At 33.6% G+C, this 20,028-nt stretch overlaps 1 protein-coding gene across 1 annotated transcript in view; it reads right to left on the bottom strand.

Moving 5' to 3' along the window:
- Positions 1-13,656: 13,656 nt before the first annotated feature.
- LOC110030102 (E3 ubiquitin-protein ligase CHFR) overlaps positions 13,657-20,028 on the bottom strand; it is a 95,085-nt gene continuing 88,713 nt past the window's right edge. Inside the window, exon 15 of the mRNA XM_020732672.1 lies at positions 13,657-13,994. Coding sequence (XP_020588331.1) covers positions 13,863-13,994 — 132 coding nt within the window. The 3' untranslated portion in view covers positions 13,657-13,862. The remainder of the gene's footprint in view (positions 13,995-20,028) is intronic.

Genomic DNA, 20,028 nt, shown 5'->3' on the forward strand with positions numbered 1-20,028 from the left:
TCACTTCAGAATTTCTTCCATTTTGGGGCTGCTGTAAAGATAATAGTTTCTCAAGGGTTTATAGGAAGTAAATTTTCTCTTAGGGCTAACTCTTTTAAATGGGATGAATTGCTTTGCTTATAGATCAAAAGGAGCAAGGATATATCTCTATCCTACTTGGTTGAAAGAGGTGATGAAGTTTCATTTTGGAATATGACCAACGTGGAGGGCACAAAAGAATGAGAGTTATCTTTTATTTGCCACAAAATTGGAAAAATGTTATATTACGGTGACAATAGAAACTCAGAGGTGCTTTTATAGTTTTTAACTCAACTGAAGATTTTTTCCTTTTCAAATTCTCTTGCTTAAAGGACTATAAAATGACATGGAATTGTGGTCTATGTTTCTTAAATGGAATTCATTTTTTATAGAACATGAAAATGAGACTTTTGACCGGCTAAAGAAGAAACACTTGAGATTTTTCTCTAGATAAAATTTCTTAATTTTCTCCTCCCATGTTGGAATCAATCTAGCCTATTAAAGGTAGTGAGTAAGATTGGGATCCGCCTTGTCTCACTAATTCTAAATCTTGTCTAAGTTTTTCTAGAGTATGTGCAAAATACACCATCAAAAACTCTTTCTGGCTTCATACCAATCAACCTTGATAAGGTTAAGTTTAATCAAGAAGTAGTGTATGACTAGAATCCAATTTCTTCTTTTAATCAAGATAATTTATCATGCCTAAAACCAACCCTCATCCAAGTCCTCTTACATAAGACTTTTTTAGGTAGAAGTGGAGGTTTAGCTTTTCAAAGGATGAGGAGAAGGTGCTCTTGATCTCTTTGGAATTATCAAACCTAGAAGTGATAGGTACTCTTGATCTCATTTGGAATGCACAAATCAAGCATACCTATCACTTAATGAAATCAAGTTGAATTTATACCGTATGGGATTTTAACCAAATTTTTGGTACTGGGTTGCACATGGTAAGTATGAATCAGACTTTCAATATGATTATGCTAGTGTTTTATCAAGTTTTGACCCTCTAACTCATTATGATCCTAAAATATATAAAGAAATGATTTTTTATACAAATAGAGCTCATTTCATTGAGAGTATTCCTAAGAAAGACCAAAAAATAAACAGTGAAGTAGAACAATTATATGATTTACTTAATGCTGCACAACAAAATTTATGGGAAGGTTGAACCACACATTCAGAGTTATCAGTAGAGCAGAAAATGTTAAGCATTAAATTTGATTACAATATGTCAAAATATACTTTAATCAAATTGCAGTATTACTGAAGGAGACAAGCTCTAAGAAAAAAATTAGTTTTCGGTCCTTTATAGAACAAAAAAAAAAGTTTCAAAATTAAAGTTTGCATCATAGAAGATAGATTGTTGTGTCAATGGTTTTATGTTATCTTATAAGGCAAATTAAATGAAGAAATAATGTAGATTCTGTGGTGATAAGAGCTTCAAACCAAGGGGTCAAAAAAAGTAAAAAAAAAAATATTCCTCAACTTCAAAGATTATTCTCTTCAAGGCATACGAATCCTCACATGAGATGGCACAAGAATAGATCTGTTGAAACCAACTCTTTGAGTCATATGTGAAATGGGGAAGTTTGAAAACATTTTGATCGTCCTTATCTTAACTATACTGCTGAGCCATAAATTTTTGGGTTTTGTTTATATGCAAATAGGTTCACACTATACAGCTAAGCAACAACTCCTTACTCATGTTGACCCTTGATTATTACTCCAGATAAATAGCCCCTTATATGTGCATATTCACGTCATTTTTAATTTTTACATAGATCATACCAAGTTCGCATAGCCCAAGGAAAAAATTTGATGTCTACTTATAACCTCTAATAGACGAGCTTCAAACATTATGAGAAATAGGCATGCTTACTTATGATATTGCTATAAAATAGAATTTTCAACTTAAAGTGTTCCTGATGCAGATGATTAGTGACTTTCGAGCTCATGGGAGGTTATATGGTCGGAGCACTCCAGAAAAATTAACTTATCCTTACTGTAAGAATCTATATAACGTATTCACTTTAAAATATGGAAGAAAAAATTTCCAGTTTGACGATCACTACAAGTTTGTTGCCCCTGATCATCCATTCAGAAGGAATCTAGATGCCTTCTTAAAAAATAGAGTTACAAAAATCAAGTCCTCTCCTGGATTACTGAGGATGATTTATGGTAGATGATTAATGAAATAATGAAGATCACTGAGAGCCTAAAACTAGCTTCAAATCGTCATCCTAATTTTGGTGTTACACATACTTGGACAATGCATAGTATTTTTTTGGGATCTTTCAAACTAAAGAACCAATTTAATTAGATGTTATGTATATTGAGAAATTCGAGCAAAGTGGTCTGGCGGTGAGTTCGGCTTGATAACAATGGTTGTGTAGCTAAGGTCTGGCAAAGGCAACACTCAAAGACAATGATTGAGCAATGGTGGTTCGACAATGATGATGATAATCCAATAGTGGCGGTGCTAAGCATTATTGATCGGGCAACAATGGTCTGACAGTGGTGGCGAGTAATCGGTGACGATCATGCGATGGTGGAGCTCAAAAAATCCTCAATAACTTGGAGCTCCTTCCACTTTCTCTTCGAGATTCAGAACCCTTCACGAAGAGAGTAGAGGATTATTTATTGATTTTGTGAGTGGCATGCTCCGCAAATACTACATGAGTCCAGACAACTCTGTCGAACAACCCAAAATGATTCCCTTGATAAGATGATATTTTATAAATATTCAAGTACCCTAATGATTTCAGTATTGATTGATCTTGGGCCCATTGGATTGGTCTCATCCAGATGCTTGGTTTTACTATAAACTTCTCTAATTTGGAATACATTTGATCATTCAATCGACCATCCAAAGAATCTAATTGCGCTTAAACAACTTGATTTGTGCTTAATTGGCTCGGGTTGTACCAAGTTTAGAGTTGTTGGGTTCATCTTATTGAGACTCTTAGTTCGATTATAGGTTTGATGAAATTGAAGCTTTGATGATCATGAATTAGTATTTGAATTTATTTCTTTCTCAATATATTTTGAGATTGTTGCATGATTAAAACAATTTTTAGGCTTTATCAATTATAGATAATTACATGAAATACTCTTAAAGTATTAGAGATGAGAGGTTGAAATATCCTTCTTAAAATTACTCATTCATTAAATTTATTTACAACATTTTTATATTTAGAGAGTGACCCAAATTATGGAAAATTTTCTACTAGGCACTATTATTGTGGTACTACTAGGGCTCATGCTACATCCTTTGAAATGTTCCATAATAAAATATGTGATCAAGACTTTACGGGAATGTTTGGTTAGCAGTTTTAATTGTGTAATGTAAAGTAAATACATGAATTTTTATAACTTTCATGTTTGGTATGTTATAAATGAAAATTTTAATATATTTATAGGGTATAATAAATTTATCTAAAAGGTGTTTTTTCGTGATTTTGATATCGAAGCTGCCACAGAAAAGATAAATCAGCAAATGTCATCTTCTTCAAAGGGAGGTGTTCCACAAAAGTGGAAGAAAGTGTATGAGGTTGATTAAACTCTCAAGGAGTTCATTGTTGTGATGCCAGATAGAGTTGGTAAGGTAGCTAATGCAATGGAGAACACAACAACAAATTCTAAAGAAAGAAAATTATTTACAGAACTTATGACAGAGCTTTCAAATATTGCTAGTTTCTCTGAGGAAGAGATTGATGTTATACATAACAAACTTATCCAAGAATCCTACAATGACTCCTTCATTCCCTTCAAGGCCAGTGCAATCCAAAGCTCAATTGATGAGAAAGGAACTACATAAATGGGTTTGATGAGTTATTTTTATTAGTGAATCTAGCTTATTTTTTTGTGCTATGATTGTCATTTTTATGTTCAATATTTTGAAAAGCAGACTGACACTTTGATTAATTGTGTATTTTGCTTGTAATTTCTTGAGTTGCCGTTTACACATAAGGATTGGGTATTAGATTTGTAAATACATAAGAATTGGGTGGTATGCCTGCAAATTTCCTTCTCCAACATTTTAAGATGCTAATTAACAACGTTACAAATTCTCCAACACTGTCTGAGAAGTATATTATTTTTGAAGATCATCTTCAATAGAACCATGTTGAATTCATTATTCAGTTATCATATCAAGTGTAGTATGGATAGAACTATTTTTAGTTACTATCGGTTCCACTGTTTTTGTTTTATTTTATTAATTTTAGGGCATTTACTTTCTTGTCCCTCCAATTCCTATGTATTTACTTATCTAACATCCAAACTAAGGGCCTGTTTGGGGCAACTTATAAGTGCGGCGGCGTTTTTGAAAACGCCGTCTAACCTTTTGGTTTGCGCATTTTTGAAAACGTGGACTGCCTCATTTGGGTTTCTTACACTAAACACGGGACGCGGGTCGACCCCAGCAGTCGACCCGTGGGCCGCGTTTCAAGATAAGCTGTTTATCATGAAACGCACAAACTGCCTTAAACAGACCCTAAAGCTAACCATTTGCTTATGCTGAAAACTTGTAAGTGGAGAAAAACATCATTTGCTGACGCTGAAAACTTCTAAATTGTGTGGCATGTATGTAATTGTCCCCATAAAATTTATATCAACGCTTTTTTAAAAAAATTATATATATATTTAAATATAAAAGAAATTCAATTTTTTATTCTTCAAAGTAATTTTAATGATGCAATATATTTATAGCAGACAAATAATTGGAGGGTTTTTTTATCACGGTAACGGAACGATTGCCCGTGCGAAACGAGAAAACAGCTCATAATGATTTCTTTTATTAAAAAATCAGCAGCACTCCAAATCAAAATTTATGGAAATAAGCCGCATCTTTACAAGCAGAGGATTTGCCGGGGCTTCCACGACTTCCTGAATATTTGTTTTTCGTCCGACATAAATAGGAGTTAATTAACTGTTATGAGAAATTTTCCTGAGAAATAATTTATCAGAATGGTCCGGACTATTATAGGAGCCTCCGGCCGCCTCCAATGTGTCTAACGATTTGAATACCACCTCCTTAAAGTCAACTATGTTATACATACATACATACATACATACATACACACACACATACAGAACAGACAAACATACATACATACAGACACACAATACAGACATGAATATAACAGTTAGTTAAGAAATAATTAAACAAATGTATTCATTAATACTAAGGGGATGTTTGGTTGTAACTAATACTTAAGTTAAATAAGATATGAAAGTTTAGGCGTGAGACATGTAAATCCATTTGAATTGTGTAAATACATGTAAATGCACTTTGTTTTTTTATCAACCACTTCTATGAATATTATGTTAACAAAATGTGCGACTTATTACAAATTATTTGTTTTCATCATACATGCTTTATCATACTCTAAACATTCTACACAAATATTCTCTTCCTTCTTTACCAACTTCTACTTTTTGAAGCTCTTTTTATATATGACATAATATGCGTTGATGCTTTTACTCTCCTAGTAACTATGTCTTTATGGTTAGAAATTGTGAATAATTATTTCCCTTGAAGAGATGTAGCTGAGCAATAGACACAATAATTATTAATCTGAACCAATAGTACTGTAAAACCATAGACTAGTCTGATCTATTTTAACTTTACTGTATTGCGAAAGGGGCTACTGTTATAGCAACAAAATACAAGAAACATAAATGTTATTTGCCTGGTGATCTAGGGGTTCATTCAAGCCAGATGTAGCAGTTTTAAAAACTACTTTTAAAGTTGTCATGGAGAAAATAGGGGGCCACACATTTGCATATCTAACACCTAAAGTTTACTTCTTACATTTATACAAACCATATCTTTTGTATCACATAAAAAACACCAAATACATCTTTCATGCATAAGTATGATGACATATTTGTAAAAAATAAAGTTTAAATGTTAGATATACAAATATATTAAGTGAAATGTATGTAAATCTTCCTATAATTTCTGTTTTTTTTTTTAAACACTTCTTGGAAAAGTTGGATATCAAGTCTCATAAAACTACCACAATGATTAGAAAAGGAGACTTTTGTAAAGCAAAATCATGAAGAACTAACTACATCTAATCAATCATAGAAATAATGATAATTTCAATTATTAGTTGTGATCACATTCTCAATCATAAACACTATAAAAGCCCCGCAAGCTATCTTCGTCTTTGTCCACCCTTTCTCGTCAAGCAACATTATTAGATGTTGATTGCATGTACATTCGCACAAACAATCATGACAAATGAAGGAGACATACAATAATAGAGGGTTGATACTCGGTTAAGAGGTGATCCAAAGACCCTACTAGACTCAAATCAATATAATACAATCAATTCAAATCAAGTCCACCATAGTAAGAGTTTATATGCATTTCTTAGGAGTAAAAACAATTGAATCAGATCAATTCATGATTTTATAAAAAACTATACCATTTTTACACCCATATAACAGATCATGAGTGCCTTCTTTTAATCAAAATAGAAAATGCTTCATTCAATTATACCATAGAAGAAAAAAAGAGAGTACTGTTTTATAATTAAAAAAGATCCAACTCACCCTAAATCCAAAACTAAAGTTATTTTTATAGGGTCAATCCATCCACGCAAGCAAAACATAAAATCAGATAAAATAAGAAACAAATATGATGCTTCATACTTATCCCTAAATAAAATTCTAATAAAAATGCGTCATATGTGATTTGGAGAATTTGCAATATTAGCTAATCATTTTACAATTATATAATACATGATGCTCAGCTTCTAATGATCCTCATTTGTGTTATATTATTAAAAAACAAAATTGAGATATGAGATGGTTCTTTTTTTTTTTCATTTTTTGTGTAAGAATAATTTTTTTTTCCTTAATATAAGATTTTTTGGAGCATGCAGCAATACTTATCCTTTACAGTGAATCCCACATCCAAAGCGCAGATATTGTGGGTCAATCCCTGCAGAGTGGTCCCTTATCCTTAAATTCTCTACTGTCAATCTCAGTTACCCCTTCAGGCCTTGACCCACTGCACTACATTATAAAGCCTCATGTCTCCCTTAGACCTCCCAAACTTCATTCATCCATGAACAAAAATTTTCTAAGTAGCTCCCTCAATGTGAAAAACAAGGGGCAACCGTTGATTCTATTATTTGCACGAATCTAGATGCACGATGCATGGCAAGAAATCATTGTTTGCCATAAATTTACCTGTAGAGCCTATAGAATGTTGGTCCCATCATGCAATTGGCCTTCATACACCAGAGGCAATAATGCAAATAAATAGCTCCGGGAATCTATGAGAAAATTGCTTTATTCAATTTGACACTATTAAAGGCGTTTGCTTTCTGAATGTGACCCATCACCTCTTTCTTTGTCTGGATTCCTCACAGTTCTCCAAGAAAAGCACTAAAATACTATGGCCAGAGCCATCAATGAAGAATAATTAGCGTCTGCTGATGTCTGGCCAGCAAATTATTGAAAAGGATTGAATTAACAGAACTGTATTATAAATGCAAAGATTAGGATTCAAGGGTCGGTTATATTAGGAAAAAAACGTGTCGAAATAGTCTCCCGACTCTTCGCAGGAGTTATTTTAATCCCAGAGTCTACAAAAGTGTCAATTTAGTCCTCAAATGACTGAAATAATCCCTACAGAGAACTCTTTGAACCGTAATCTAAGGAATCTAGGGACTAACTTGGCACTTTTATAGACTGAGACTAAAATAGTGTCATGTAAATGGTCAACGGCCTATTTTGACATTATCATCGTTTATTAGAAATTCATGAAGATGACTTCAGAATGAACCACTCCCTACTGGATTTATTAGGCCGAACAATAGGCAACATGGACTCTTTTTCTATGGCTTTACGTTTTTCACATGATTCCTCAATTAAACCATGCATTTCTTATCAATCAATAATAACTGAAATAAGGCAGAATTATGAGTTTTCTTATTTAAATTGTTGAATTAAATTCCGTAACTTAATTGTATATATTCTTTCCTTATAGCTAAATATTTAGATTAGGAATATATATTATTACAAATTATTATGTATTATTAGACTGCCTAAAATAGATTGTACAGACCATTATTTATTGGAATGAAAGCAAAGGAAAAAAGCATTCTGCTTGTATACTAAAAACATTGACATGCTATCAGAGCCATGTCGAATCCTTATAGCTATCAGAACCATTATTTCCGACTTCAAAGCTAGCCTTTGGGAATCGTTCGTCTTCAACTTCAACTCGAGCTCATTCCATCTTCGTCGACATCTTCGACTACTTCTTATGGCATCATCGTTTGCATCTTCGACTGCTTCCTACGTCCTCGACCGCAAATCATCGAGAATCTCGTCCGCAATCCCGTAGAAGCCATCCAGTGCACGTCTGTTGCAATCTAAGACTCTGTCTATCGCGATTCGCGAAGGAGAGGAAGATCGATCCTCGTTTTTGCACCATTCGTGCCTGTCATGATTCGCGGAAGAATAAGATCCCGCCAGTCTCGTCTGCGATCCAAGCCCCATTTGTGATTGCGTCTGTCGTGATTCGTGAAAGAATGAGATCCCGTCCGTCTCGTTCGCATCTGCGATCCAATCTTGTCAGTTAGAGCCACCACTCCTTAGTGCACCACTCGAGCCATTTGTCCCTATTCACATAACAGAAAGCCAAATAATTTGATTTTCTTTGTTCTTTTTTGGATCTCATAGTTTTCTTTGGTTTTAGGTTGATCAATTTCGATCAAAAACTTTCTGGATAATCAACTTGTGAGTGACAATTCTGTTATAATGTCTTCTGAGAACATATGAAATCTTGGCTATCAGATTTACAGGAAAGAATTATGCAGCTTAGGAATTTCAGTTCAAGATATTTTTGAAAGGGAAAGAACTTTGTAGACATATTGATGGGTCTTCTCCAACACCTACAGAGCTGAAAGATCTTGGTCAATGGGAGGCAAAAGATACTCGAAGTGTTTCTTGGATTTTGGGATCTATTGAGGATTATTTGATGACCAACATACGATCCTTTGGCACGGCTAAAGAAATGTAAGAATACTTGAAACACGTCTACAATCAAAATAATACTATAAGTCGCTTTCAATTGGAACTTGATATTAGTAATTATAATCAAGGTAATCCCTTAAGTGAACAATAGTATTCTGGCTTTCTTAATTTATGGAGTGAATATTATGACATTATCTATGTTAAGGTGTCAAACGAGAATTTAGCTAATCTTCAAGCTATTCATGAAGTCGTCGTGACCAGTTTTTGATGAAGATCATACATGAATTTGAAACTGCTCGAGCTTGGTTGTTGAATAGAGATCTGGTTTCTTATGTGGATGTATATTTTGGTGAATTACTATGCGAAGAATAAATATTGGTGACACAAGCCACTATTAGTACAACTAATGGATCATCAAAAATAATTAATATTGCATATGCTACTCATACCTGAGGGAAGAAAACAAACCAGTTACAGCTGTAAAAAATTTGGTCATATTGCTCCCCAATGTAATAAGAAATTATGTAATTATTGCAAGAAAAACAGACATATTATTAAGGAGTGTCCTACATGAACACAAAGCTGCAAACCACAAGTCTTTCATGCTACGGTATTTGATCCTGGTTCGACATTCACAACTGTCAGCAATAATCAATCTTTTCTCACACCAAATATGGTTCAACAGATGATTCTTTCTGTCTTTTCTACTCTTGGTTGTCAAGGGAAAGGTAAAATTATTACTCCGTTCCTTCTCCTTGATTTGTTAATTATGGCACCACGAATCATATGACTGACATATTTGATTTATTGCATAACAACGCCCGTATACTGGTACTCAACAAATCCAGGTCGCTAATGAAAAAAATATTTTAATTACGATAGTTGTGATATTAGCCCTTCCGACATTGCTTGGTTTCTCCTAAATTATCTATAAACTTATTTTCTGTTGGTCAAATGGTAGATAATAATTGTGATGTACACTTTTCTCGTGATGGTTTTGTTGTGCAGGATCAGGTGTTCGGAAAGATGATAGCGAAGTGACCTGAAGCAGACAAATTATTTACATTACAATTTATCATTCCTCGGACTTTGTCATTAGCTTGTTCAGTTGTTGAAAATAAGGCTGACATCTAGCATAGACGATTAGGTCATCCAAATAATGTTCTTTTAAAACAAAGTGGTGTTTTTGGATCTACCGATAAAAGTTTATTAGTTGATTGTTCCGCTTGTAAGTTTGGCAAAAGTAAAACATTGTCTTTTCCTATTTGGAGCAGTCGATATTTTGACATTATTCATAGTAAAGTTTGGGGAATTACACTAGATATTTCACATACTCTGTATAAATATTTTGTATCATTTATTGACAATTACAGCCGATTCCCATGGATATATTTTTTGCATTCCAAAACAGAAGTGTTAACCGTGTTTCAAACCTTTGTGACATATATTAAAACTCAATTCTTTATATTAAAACTTTATGGTCGGACAATGGCGGTGAATACATGTCTGAAGAGTTTCAAACATTTTTTTCATAACAAAGGTATTGTCTCATAATGTTCATGTCCTTATACACCTCAGCAGAATGGAGTGCCAGAAAGAAAAAATCGTCATCTATTGGATATGATGTGCATATTATTGTTAGAATCTTCTGTCCAGCTAAGTTTTGGGCAGAAGTTTTATCTACTGCAATTTATCTGATTAATCACTTATCATCCCAACAATTGAAGTTTGATTCTCCCTATTATCAATTTTTTGTAAACATCCTAATTATCATATGATGTATTTGTTTTATTCATTTACCTGCCTAAGAATGTCATAAGTTGGCAGCCCAATCTATTCGATGTGTCTTTATGGGTTACATTCCCAATCACAAAGATTTTGTGTTATGATTCAATTAATAAACGATAGTGTAACTCTCGGGATGTGATTTTCTTTGAACATGAACACTATTTTCAACATCATCTTTTAACATCTGACACCGTTATATTTCCTCACTTCGATGATTCTTCTTTTGATAAACTATTCAAGCTTGGAATTGTCTACACACGATGCCTAACCCCTTCATCTCCAGTACTTCCCGACCCTGCTCCTGAAAAATGCTCCAATGAGTCCTCGACGATTAACTCGGCACATTCGCCATCAGAATAAATATGCCTATTCCACAATTTTAACTAATACTTCAATTCCTACATCTTATTCTCAAACTGCTAAACAGACTTGTTAGGTAAAATTCATGCAAGAGGAACTTCAGACCCTACAAGACAACACACTTGGGATATTGTTTCATGTCTTGTTAGTCTTAAACCCATTGGATGTAAAAGAATTTATTCTCTTTAGCTCCACTCTGATGGCTCCCCTGACATATATAAGGTAATATTGGTAGCTCTTGGCAATCGACAGAAATATGGGATTGATTATGAAGAGACCTTTGCACCTGTGGCTAAGATGACAATTGTCCGACTTGTTCTATCTATTGTTGCTTCTAAAAGCTGGTCTTGATAACAAATGGATGTTAAGAATGCATTTTGCATGAGAACCTTAAGGAAGATATCTATATGACTCCTCTAGGTTTGTTTTCTACACCCTCACATGATGTTTGTAACCTCAAACCGTCACTATACGGTTTGAAACAGGCTCCACGGGCTTTATTTGAAAAGTTTCGCAAAACTCTTCTTAGTTTCTCTTTTATTCAAATCAGTATGATTCTTCATTATTTCTTTGCAAAAATGATAAGTGAATTGTGTTGTTATAAGTCTATGTTGATTTTATTGTCATCACAAGACCCGATACTCAATTGATGTATCAATTATAGAAGCGTCTTCAGGGTTCTGTTCATATGAAGGATTTGGAGTCTTTAACCTATTTCTTAGGTCTTGAGGATCACTCTTCTCCCTATGGTATTTTTCTTCACCAGCATAACCATACTAAGGAACTCATTGTTTTGGCCAAGCTTCAAGAAGGTAGTCCTGTTGATGCTCCTTTGGAAGTGAATGTTAAATATCAACGAAATGATGGTGAATTTCTATCTGATCCATTTTTGTATCGACAACTTATTGGGATTCTCAATTATCTAGTCATCACACGTCCTGATATTTCATTTGTTGTGCAACAAGTTAGTCAATTTATGCAGGCACATACACATCTTCATTTAGCTACAGTTCGACGTATGTTAGGTATTTGAAAGGTAATTCTCATCGCGGCTTGTTCTTTTCTGCGGAGTCATCTATTCGCTTAACAACATATAGTGATGTTGATTAGGCTGACTGCTCTGATACACGTCAATCTATTACTGGTTGGTGCATGTTTCTCGACAACTCTTCAATTTCTTGGAAGAGTAAGAAATAGCATCGAGTGTCTAAGTCTTCTACTGAGTCTGAATATCGCGTTATGTCCTCTACTTGTTCTAAGATCAATTGTCTTCGAGGTTTGTTGGCTGAGCTTTCTTTTCCTCAACTTAAGCCCACTTCTCTTGAAGCATATAATACCAGTGTTATCCAGATTACTGCTAATCTTGTCTTTCATGAGCGCACGAAATGAATTGAAGTGGACTATCATTCTATTCGAGAAGCTTATGATAATGGCGTTATTTCTCTTCCTCGTATCTCTTTTGATCTTGAAACGACTGATATATTTACTAAGATCCTTTCTCGGCAGCGTCATCAGTTCCTTGTTAGTAAATTGATGCTTCTCGATCAGTCAACATCAATTTGATGGGGGATATCAATCAAGAATAACTAAAATCGGGCATAATTAAGAGTTTCCTAGTCTGAATTGCTTAATTAAATTCCGTAACTTAATTGTACAGATTCTTTCCTTATAGTTGAATATTTAGATTAGGAATATGTATAATACAAATTATTATATATTATTAGACTACCTAAAATAGATTGTACAGACCATTATTTCTTGGAATGAAAGCAAAGGGAAAAGGCATTCAACTTATTTACCCAAAACATTGACATTTCTAATATAATTTTTTTTGGGGATGCTTTCGCATAAATACCATAAGATTTTTATTTATTTGCAAATCCAACACCTAAAGTATGATATTTACATGCATAACACTAAAATATTTAACACATAAAAAAAATATCACAATTACCAACTTTTTAGAAGTGAAATACACCATTTCATTCATAGGTTTATAATAATAATGTGTCATAAATGTAAATATCATAGTTTAGGTGTTAGATATGTAAATACATAAGAATAGTGTGGTATGTATTTAAACTCAACACCACCCCAACCACCAACCCGCACAAATGTTGAAAGAATCAAAACTAACTTGTTGGTGAGAACAGCAAATCATGACATCAGACAGTTTTAATCAAAGAAATTGGACATGAAGAGGACCATGTAGTAATGATGTTGGTGGGCAGTTCTCACTAACCTGTTTGAATTTAGTTGCTTTACTTGAGATGGTAAAAATTATTGTAGAATTGCTATAAGAAAGAAAAATACTCTTCCAGTAAAGTAGAACATAGGGTAAAAGAGATTATAAAGATTAAACATTTAAAATTCTACATATTAATACATCTAAAGTCTGGAAAGCAGATTGTTCTTTCATTTCAAAAAATAACAGTGTATATTCTGTCTCTGAGCCGCTGTGATGAATCGCTAGGATAAATACTGACAATATTTCAAGATCAATGATACTATTTGAATAAAATCTGTGCAATAAAAACATTTGCATAAATAAGAAATAGTACTTCGTAAAGCATGCAGCAGTAATACATGGAGAAGAAGGATTCGTGTCAAGCCAACAACAACTAATGGTTGAGAATCAGTAACAGACAAACAACTCCTACCAATTTTAGGATTGAGAATGTGATGAAAAATGAGGGCTATGTAAGCATTCCTTTCGTTTGCCGACAAACATGGTTTCTCTTCCTTGCATGTTCGCTGTTATGATGTTGTGTGCGACACCCATAACCATACCAGCAGTTCTGTCTTGCAGCTAAATCAGGTGGGAAAAGCTGCAGGGAGGGTAAAAAAAACAAAACAAGTCAGAATGAGTCTAAAATCGAATGAAGTTATAAACCTTGTAGTGCTAATATTTTCCTGTAAGGCTAAAATATGGCACATAAGGTCAGTTTGTTTTGAAGTTAAGCAAATGGAATCGGTTCGAGATAAGCAAGTGAGTTTCAGAAATTTTATTTGTTTTACTTCTGCATGAACTCGCTTTTTAAGAATTTTGTTGAGCTGTTTGTTGGAATTTGCAGCTATCTTACCAGTGTCATATTTTCTAGTTTTATAAATTTATACAAAAATAAAAAAAGTCAAGGTAACTGATACTAGTAGACCGATTATTGGCAAACAATTTCTCTATTTCTCTCAGAATTACATATTAAGCTTACAATGTGCATGAATTTGTTATGCACAAGTTTTTATGTGAAACGTGTTCTTAATCATCCACATAAGAATCCAGATTCATGAGGAATGCGTCAACAACGATGAGAAGCCTATAAATTCAAAGTAACATTGTGCAAGGTACTATTTAAGTTTGACAAGAGGTTACAGACGTCGGAATAGGATGTTTGCCATGTTCTGGAGGCTCTAAAAAGTTAAAGAAGATTTACATACATAACACTCAATTCCTATGTATTTACATATCTAACACCTAAACTTCAATTTTTACATACATCATCCTTATCTATACATGAAAAGGTGCATTTCACTTTCTAAAAGTTAAAATGGTGGTATTCTTATGTGATATGAAAGATTTGGGTGGTATTAATGTAAAAAGTAAATTTTAGGGTTAGATATGCAAATACATAGGAATTAGGTGGTATGCATGTACATGCCCAAAATGCTAAACACTAGAAGAAGTATAGTGAAGATGTTTAAAAAAAATTCTAGGGAACCAAATTAACTTTGAGGAGTAACAGAACTTTCAGAAACTTGAGAATATGTTTGGATGCTGGGAAACTTGAGTCAAAGAAAATAAACAAATAAAATAAAAGTGCACAGAAAAAAAAAACATTGCCATACATTCAAACCAACCCAGAATCAGTTGGGACTTCATTTAATTGCCTTGACTTCCTTTAAATCCAAGCAAAGCCTAAATGATTTGTGTAGTTGTTGGATTTTTAGTATCTCCTATTATTAGTATTTTCTAATTTTAGTATCTTTTATTATCGATAAATCATAAATCTTGTTTCTTTCTTTTATTATACAGTTATGGCTAATATTATTGTTATCCCAATATGAGAGTCATCCTCATCTATTTAACTTGTACTCATCGTTCTATGAAATTGAGGAGGAATAATTATTTTTTCCATCCCAAAAACTAAATGCTAACAAAGATCTAATCTTGTCGACATCTTCCGCCCTGGTTTTATTTCGTGACCTTCACCATACAACCTCGATTAAAGCTCGTTGTGAAGGCAATGACCAAATCACAAGACACAGAGAACGGAATCATTGCATTCAGGAACCACCCTAAGGCATTCAACTAAAGCTTGTTGAGAAGGCAACGAACACATCGTGAAACTCAAAGGAACAACCGTGACACTCAGAGTAAGGCCTCTATTAACACCAACTATTCTCCTCCTCCTACTTAGTCATAACGATACAGTATTAGAGCTAGCTGCGAAACGATCCAGTAGCGATTAGAATTTGCAGCTAAGCATCAAGTCGCGATTAGCTATGAAGATCAAGATCACGTACACTGGTCTATGGACAATGAAACCTACCATTGAGGCCTTTTCAGTTTGGAGCATACAATATGAAAAGAGAATTGTTTTGTAATCTTTGAAGACAAATGTGAAAACAGTCGCTTTTTCTGGAAAAAAAAAAAAGGCAGCTCACTAAGAATCTGCTTTTCCTGGACCAGGCAAAGCACCAACCCAACAAGTTTCGGCTCTAGAAGTTTTGCGACGTTTTCCTGACTGGGAAACCAACGAAAGGATCGCGGGGTACAAACGTGCGCAAGAAAGTGAACGGATCACAGCGTAACAAGAGTTGTGTCATTCTTGATCGAAAGCAACAATCGGGATCACGATGTAAATGAGTTTTGCACCACTCATGCAAAAAGTGAACCGATAGTGGCATACAGGAGTTTCGTATCGTACTTGATCGAAGCATAAAAGAGTTTCATGCTATTCTTGATCATTTTTTTCAAATTCTAAGGATGTCCTACAAATCAGCAATAATAACAGGATTTTAAAGAAATTCTACCACATCGACAAATTCCAGTAATTTTGAAACCACCATATCCCACCTAATAGCTCTCTTAATTGGTACATCGGTACACTTTACCTCACAGTTATAAAACTTAATAGGCACAACAATCTTGAGTGGGCACAATCTATAAGATTGGTGATCAACGGGAGAGGTAAAATTGGGCAATTGAACTGGAGAACTCCCAAACTCCCAAAACCTACTGCTTATGATCTGACTCTGAGAAAATGGCAATAAAAAAATTCTCTAGTAATGGCATGACTTATAAATTCCATGAAACCTTTCATAGGAAAGCCTCATCTATTCCTTCTTACTTAATCGAGATACTTGTGGGCTCTGTTAAAGATCTCTATTCAAACTTGGAGAATTCTTCACAAATTTTTAAGTTGAAAAGTCAACTTTAAAAATCCAAATAAAATGATCATAATATTACTACGTATTACAATGAGCTGGTAACATTATGAGAGGAGCTTGATAAATATTATAATGATATTTGGAAGAATTCAAATGACTATGCTCATCAAAAGAAATGAGAGGAAAGCGACAGGGTCTACATGTTCTTAACTGGCCTTAATTGGGGCATAAATGAAATTCAAAGTCGAATCCTTAGAAGAAAACCACTACCTTCAATTTGAAAAGACTTTTCTAAAGTTAAACATGAAAAGTCGGGAAGAAAAATTATGTTACACAACACCGAATCATCTGGTAATATTGAACGAGAGAACTGGCTCTTGTGTCAAAAAGGGTTGATATTGATAAAGAAGGGCGAAAAAAAATCGTGTGAGCATTGCAAAAAAATCATATCACATAAAGAAGACTTGTTGGAAGCTCCATGGAAAACCTGCAAATTGGAAATCGAAATACAAGCATGAAAGTCGAGCTTATTAAGTCACTGCTAAAAAAAGTCATAAGCTATCTGCTAACTTGAATGCAATCCCTTTTACCAAATAACAGTTAGAGCACTTGAAAAAGTTATTTCAATCTCTGTTATTATCCGACTCAGACTTGCTATTTAGTACAAAAGGATAACTCTCTGGCCACTGCTTTGTTATATGTATTCTAATTTTTTTTTATTCTTGGATAATTAACTCTGGCGCAACTAATCACATAACAGGATTCTCTAAATTATTTTCCTTCTATAGACCTTGTGCAGGCATTAAAAAGATCAAAATTATCGATGGTTCCCTCTCGACAATTCTCAAGATAGGAATTGTCAAACTCTCATCATTTTTAACCCTTTGTGGTATTCTCCATGTTCCTAAAACATCTTGCAAATTGTCTATTAGTAAAACTACTACTGATTATCTATGTCAAGCTAAATTTTATTCTTCTTGTTATGAGTTTTAGGAATTGATCACAGAGAAAATGATGGATAGTGCTATGAAAAAGATGAACTCTATTATATTGAAGATGAAATTGACTCAAATAGAAAATATCGAAGTACGGGTTTAAACTCTCTCTCTCAAAAGACAATAAAATTATGTTCTAATTTTCATTGTCTAAAATATATGTTTCCCAAAATATTTCAGAATAAAAATATGTCATTTCAATGTGAAGTGTATTAGTTTGTTGAACATCATCGCACATCGTATTCCCCACAAATATAATAACCTACCAAACAATTTACTTTGATTCATAGCGAAATCACGCTGGTAAAACCATAATTTGAAAAAAAAAATGTTTGTGATTTTTATTCATGATCACATTAGGATAAGTTAGATTTTTTTAATAAAGAGAAAATTTGAACTAGAAATAATTTTCAAAATTTCTAGACCATGGTAACCCAATTTTAAACAAACATTTAAATATTTGGGAAGAACAATGGCCAAGAATACTTCAAAAATAGTTTGGGTCATTTCTTTCTTAAAAAAAGAATAATTCATCAAAGCTATTATGTCAACACTTCACAATAAAATGAATTGGCTGAAAGAAAAAACAGAGCACTTATTTGAGGTAGCTCTGGTTTTGGCATTTACTAATTAGGTGCCTAAATAGCTCTTGAGTGAAGCTGTTCGTAATTCAACCTTTTTCATAAATAAAACACCCAATAAGGTCTTAATCTTTGAAATACCTTTCAATATTTTTCCTTTTTTTTCTCAGAGAATCGACTTTTATCTTCTCTTTCTCTAAAAGGATATTTGGGTGTACGCTTTCATTCTCATTCATCATCAAGGAAAACTCAAAAACCTAAGTCAAGAAATATGTATTTGTTGGTTATGCTCCTAGCCAAAAGAGGTATAAATACATTGATCTCACTACTAGAAACATGTTTTTTATCATAGAAGTCACATATTTTGAACTTCAACAGTTTTTTTCACCTCATCTTCAAGAAAGAACAAAATAAAAATGTCTCTGAATTTCAAAATTTTTAAAACTGAAGACTCCCAAAATAGTATGTCCTCAACCTTAAGAGTTCAACCTAAAAATCCTAGCAAAATCTTTATAAGGAAAAAATGAGTCGAGTCATCAGATGTTGAAATTCCTACAATGTCATCTCATGACGTTCATAACAAAGAGGAAACATGAAAAAAATAAACTATGATAGTGGTACCCTTTAATTTTGTCTATTTGTGGCAAAGGACAACTCAAAAAAAAATCTATGAATTATTTACATTGCCCAGAATTCGAGAACTAGCCCTGTACTATCCTCGCTAATCATTTACTCCACGTTCAAGCTACCTCACCTTCTAGTTTTGAGTCTTCTAGTCCTCAATTTGAGCCAGTTTGAATCCTCAATCTAGTTTTTTCAATGGAAAAAAAATCTTACACACAATACCCATCGTCCCACTATGTGTCGTATGAAAACCTCGCACTCACTTTACATGCTTTTATCTCACAATTGTCGTCTGTGGAGATTCCAAATACTGTAAAAGATGCTCTGAAAGTCCCTAAGTGAAAGGAAGCTATTTTTTAAGAGATGAAAGCTCTTGAAAAAAAATGGCACATGGAAATTGGTTGATCCACCTAGAAGAAAGAACAATGCGAGTTGTAAACAGGTATCTGCGATCAAGTATAAATATGATGTCTCTCTAGAATGATACAAGGCTCTACATGTCACCAAGGGGTTCACTCGGACCTATAACATTAATTATTTAGAAACATTTGCTCCAGTTGCAAAACTTAACTCTATAAAGGTTCGTCTGTCACTTGCAGCTAATATTGACTAGCCTCTACAAAAACTGGATATAAAAAATGTCTTCCTCAATGGAGACTTGGAGAAAAAAGTATATATAGATGCATCTTTGAGATTTATTAAGAAGATTGACACAAATGTGTGTAAACTAACCAAGTCCTTATACGGGTTCAAATAGTTACCGAGAGTGTGATTTGAGAAATTTACCCTAATTGTTAAAATTTAAGGTTATACTCAAAAGCATAGAGATCATACAATATTCTTCAGACATTCAATGATGGAAAAATAATCACACTGAATGTATATATGGATGATATTATTCTCACAGAAAATGATGTTAATGAGATGAAGCATTTAAAGAATTCCCTATCATCTATTTTTGCAACCAATGACTTAAAATCTCTAAGGTATTTCCTTGGCGAGATTGTTCGATGGAAGAAAGAAATATTTATCTCCCAGCGGAAGTATGTCCACGATCTTCTCAAGGAAATTGGGATTGGTGGGTGTAGAGCTGCAAACACTCTTATTGATCCAAAGCAAAAACTAGGAGATGCGAAGGAAGGTGATTCAGTGAAATATAGTTAGATATCAAAAATTTGTCTGAAAATTGAAACACCTACCACATACATGGCCAAATATTGTCTTTATTGTGAGTTTGGCAAAATCGATTATTCATTTAACCAATAAGAAACACC

Source organism: Phalaenopsis equestris, unplaced genomic scaffold, assembly GCF_001263595.1.
Source record: "Phalaenopsis equestris unplaced genomic scaffold, ASM126359v1 Scaffold000655, whole genome shotgun sequence".
NCBI classification, from domain to species: Eukaryota; Viridiplantae; Streptophyta; class Magnoliopsida; order Asparagales; family Orchidaceae; genus Phalaenopsis; species Phalaenopsis equestris.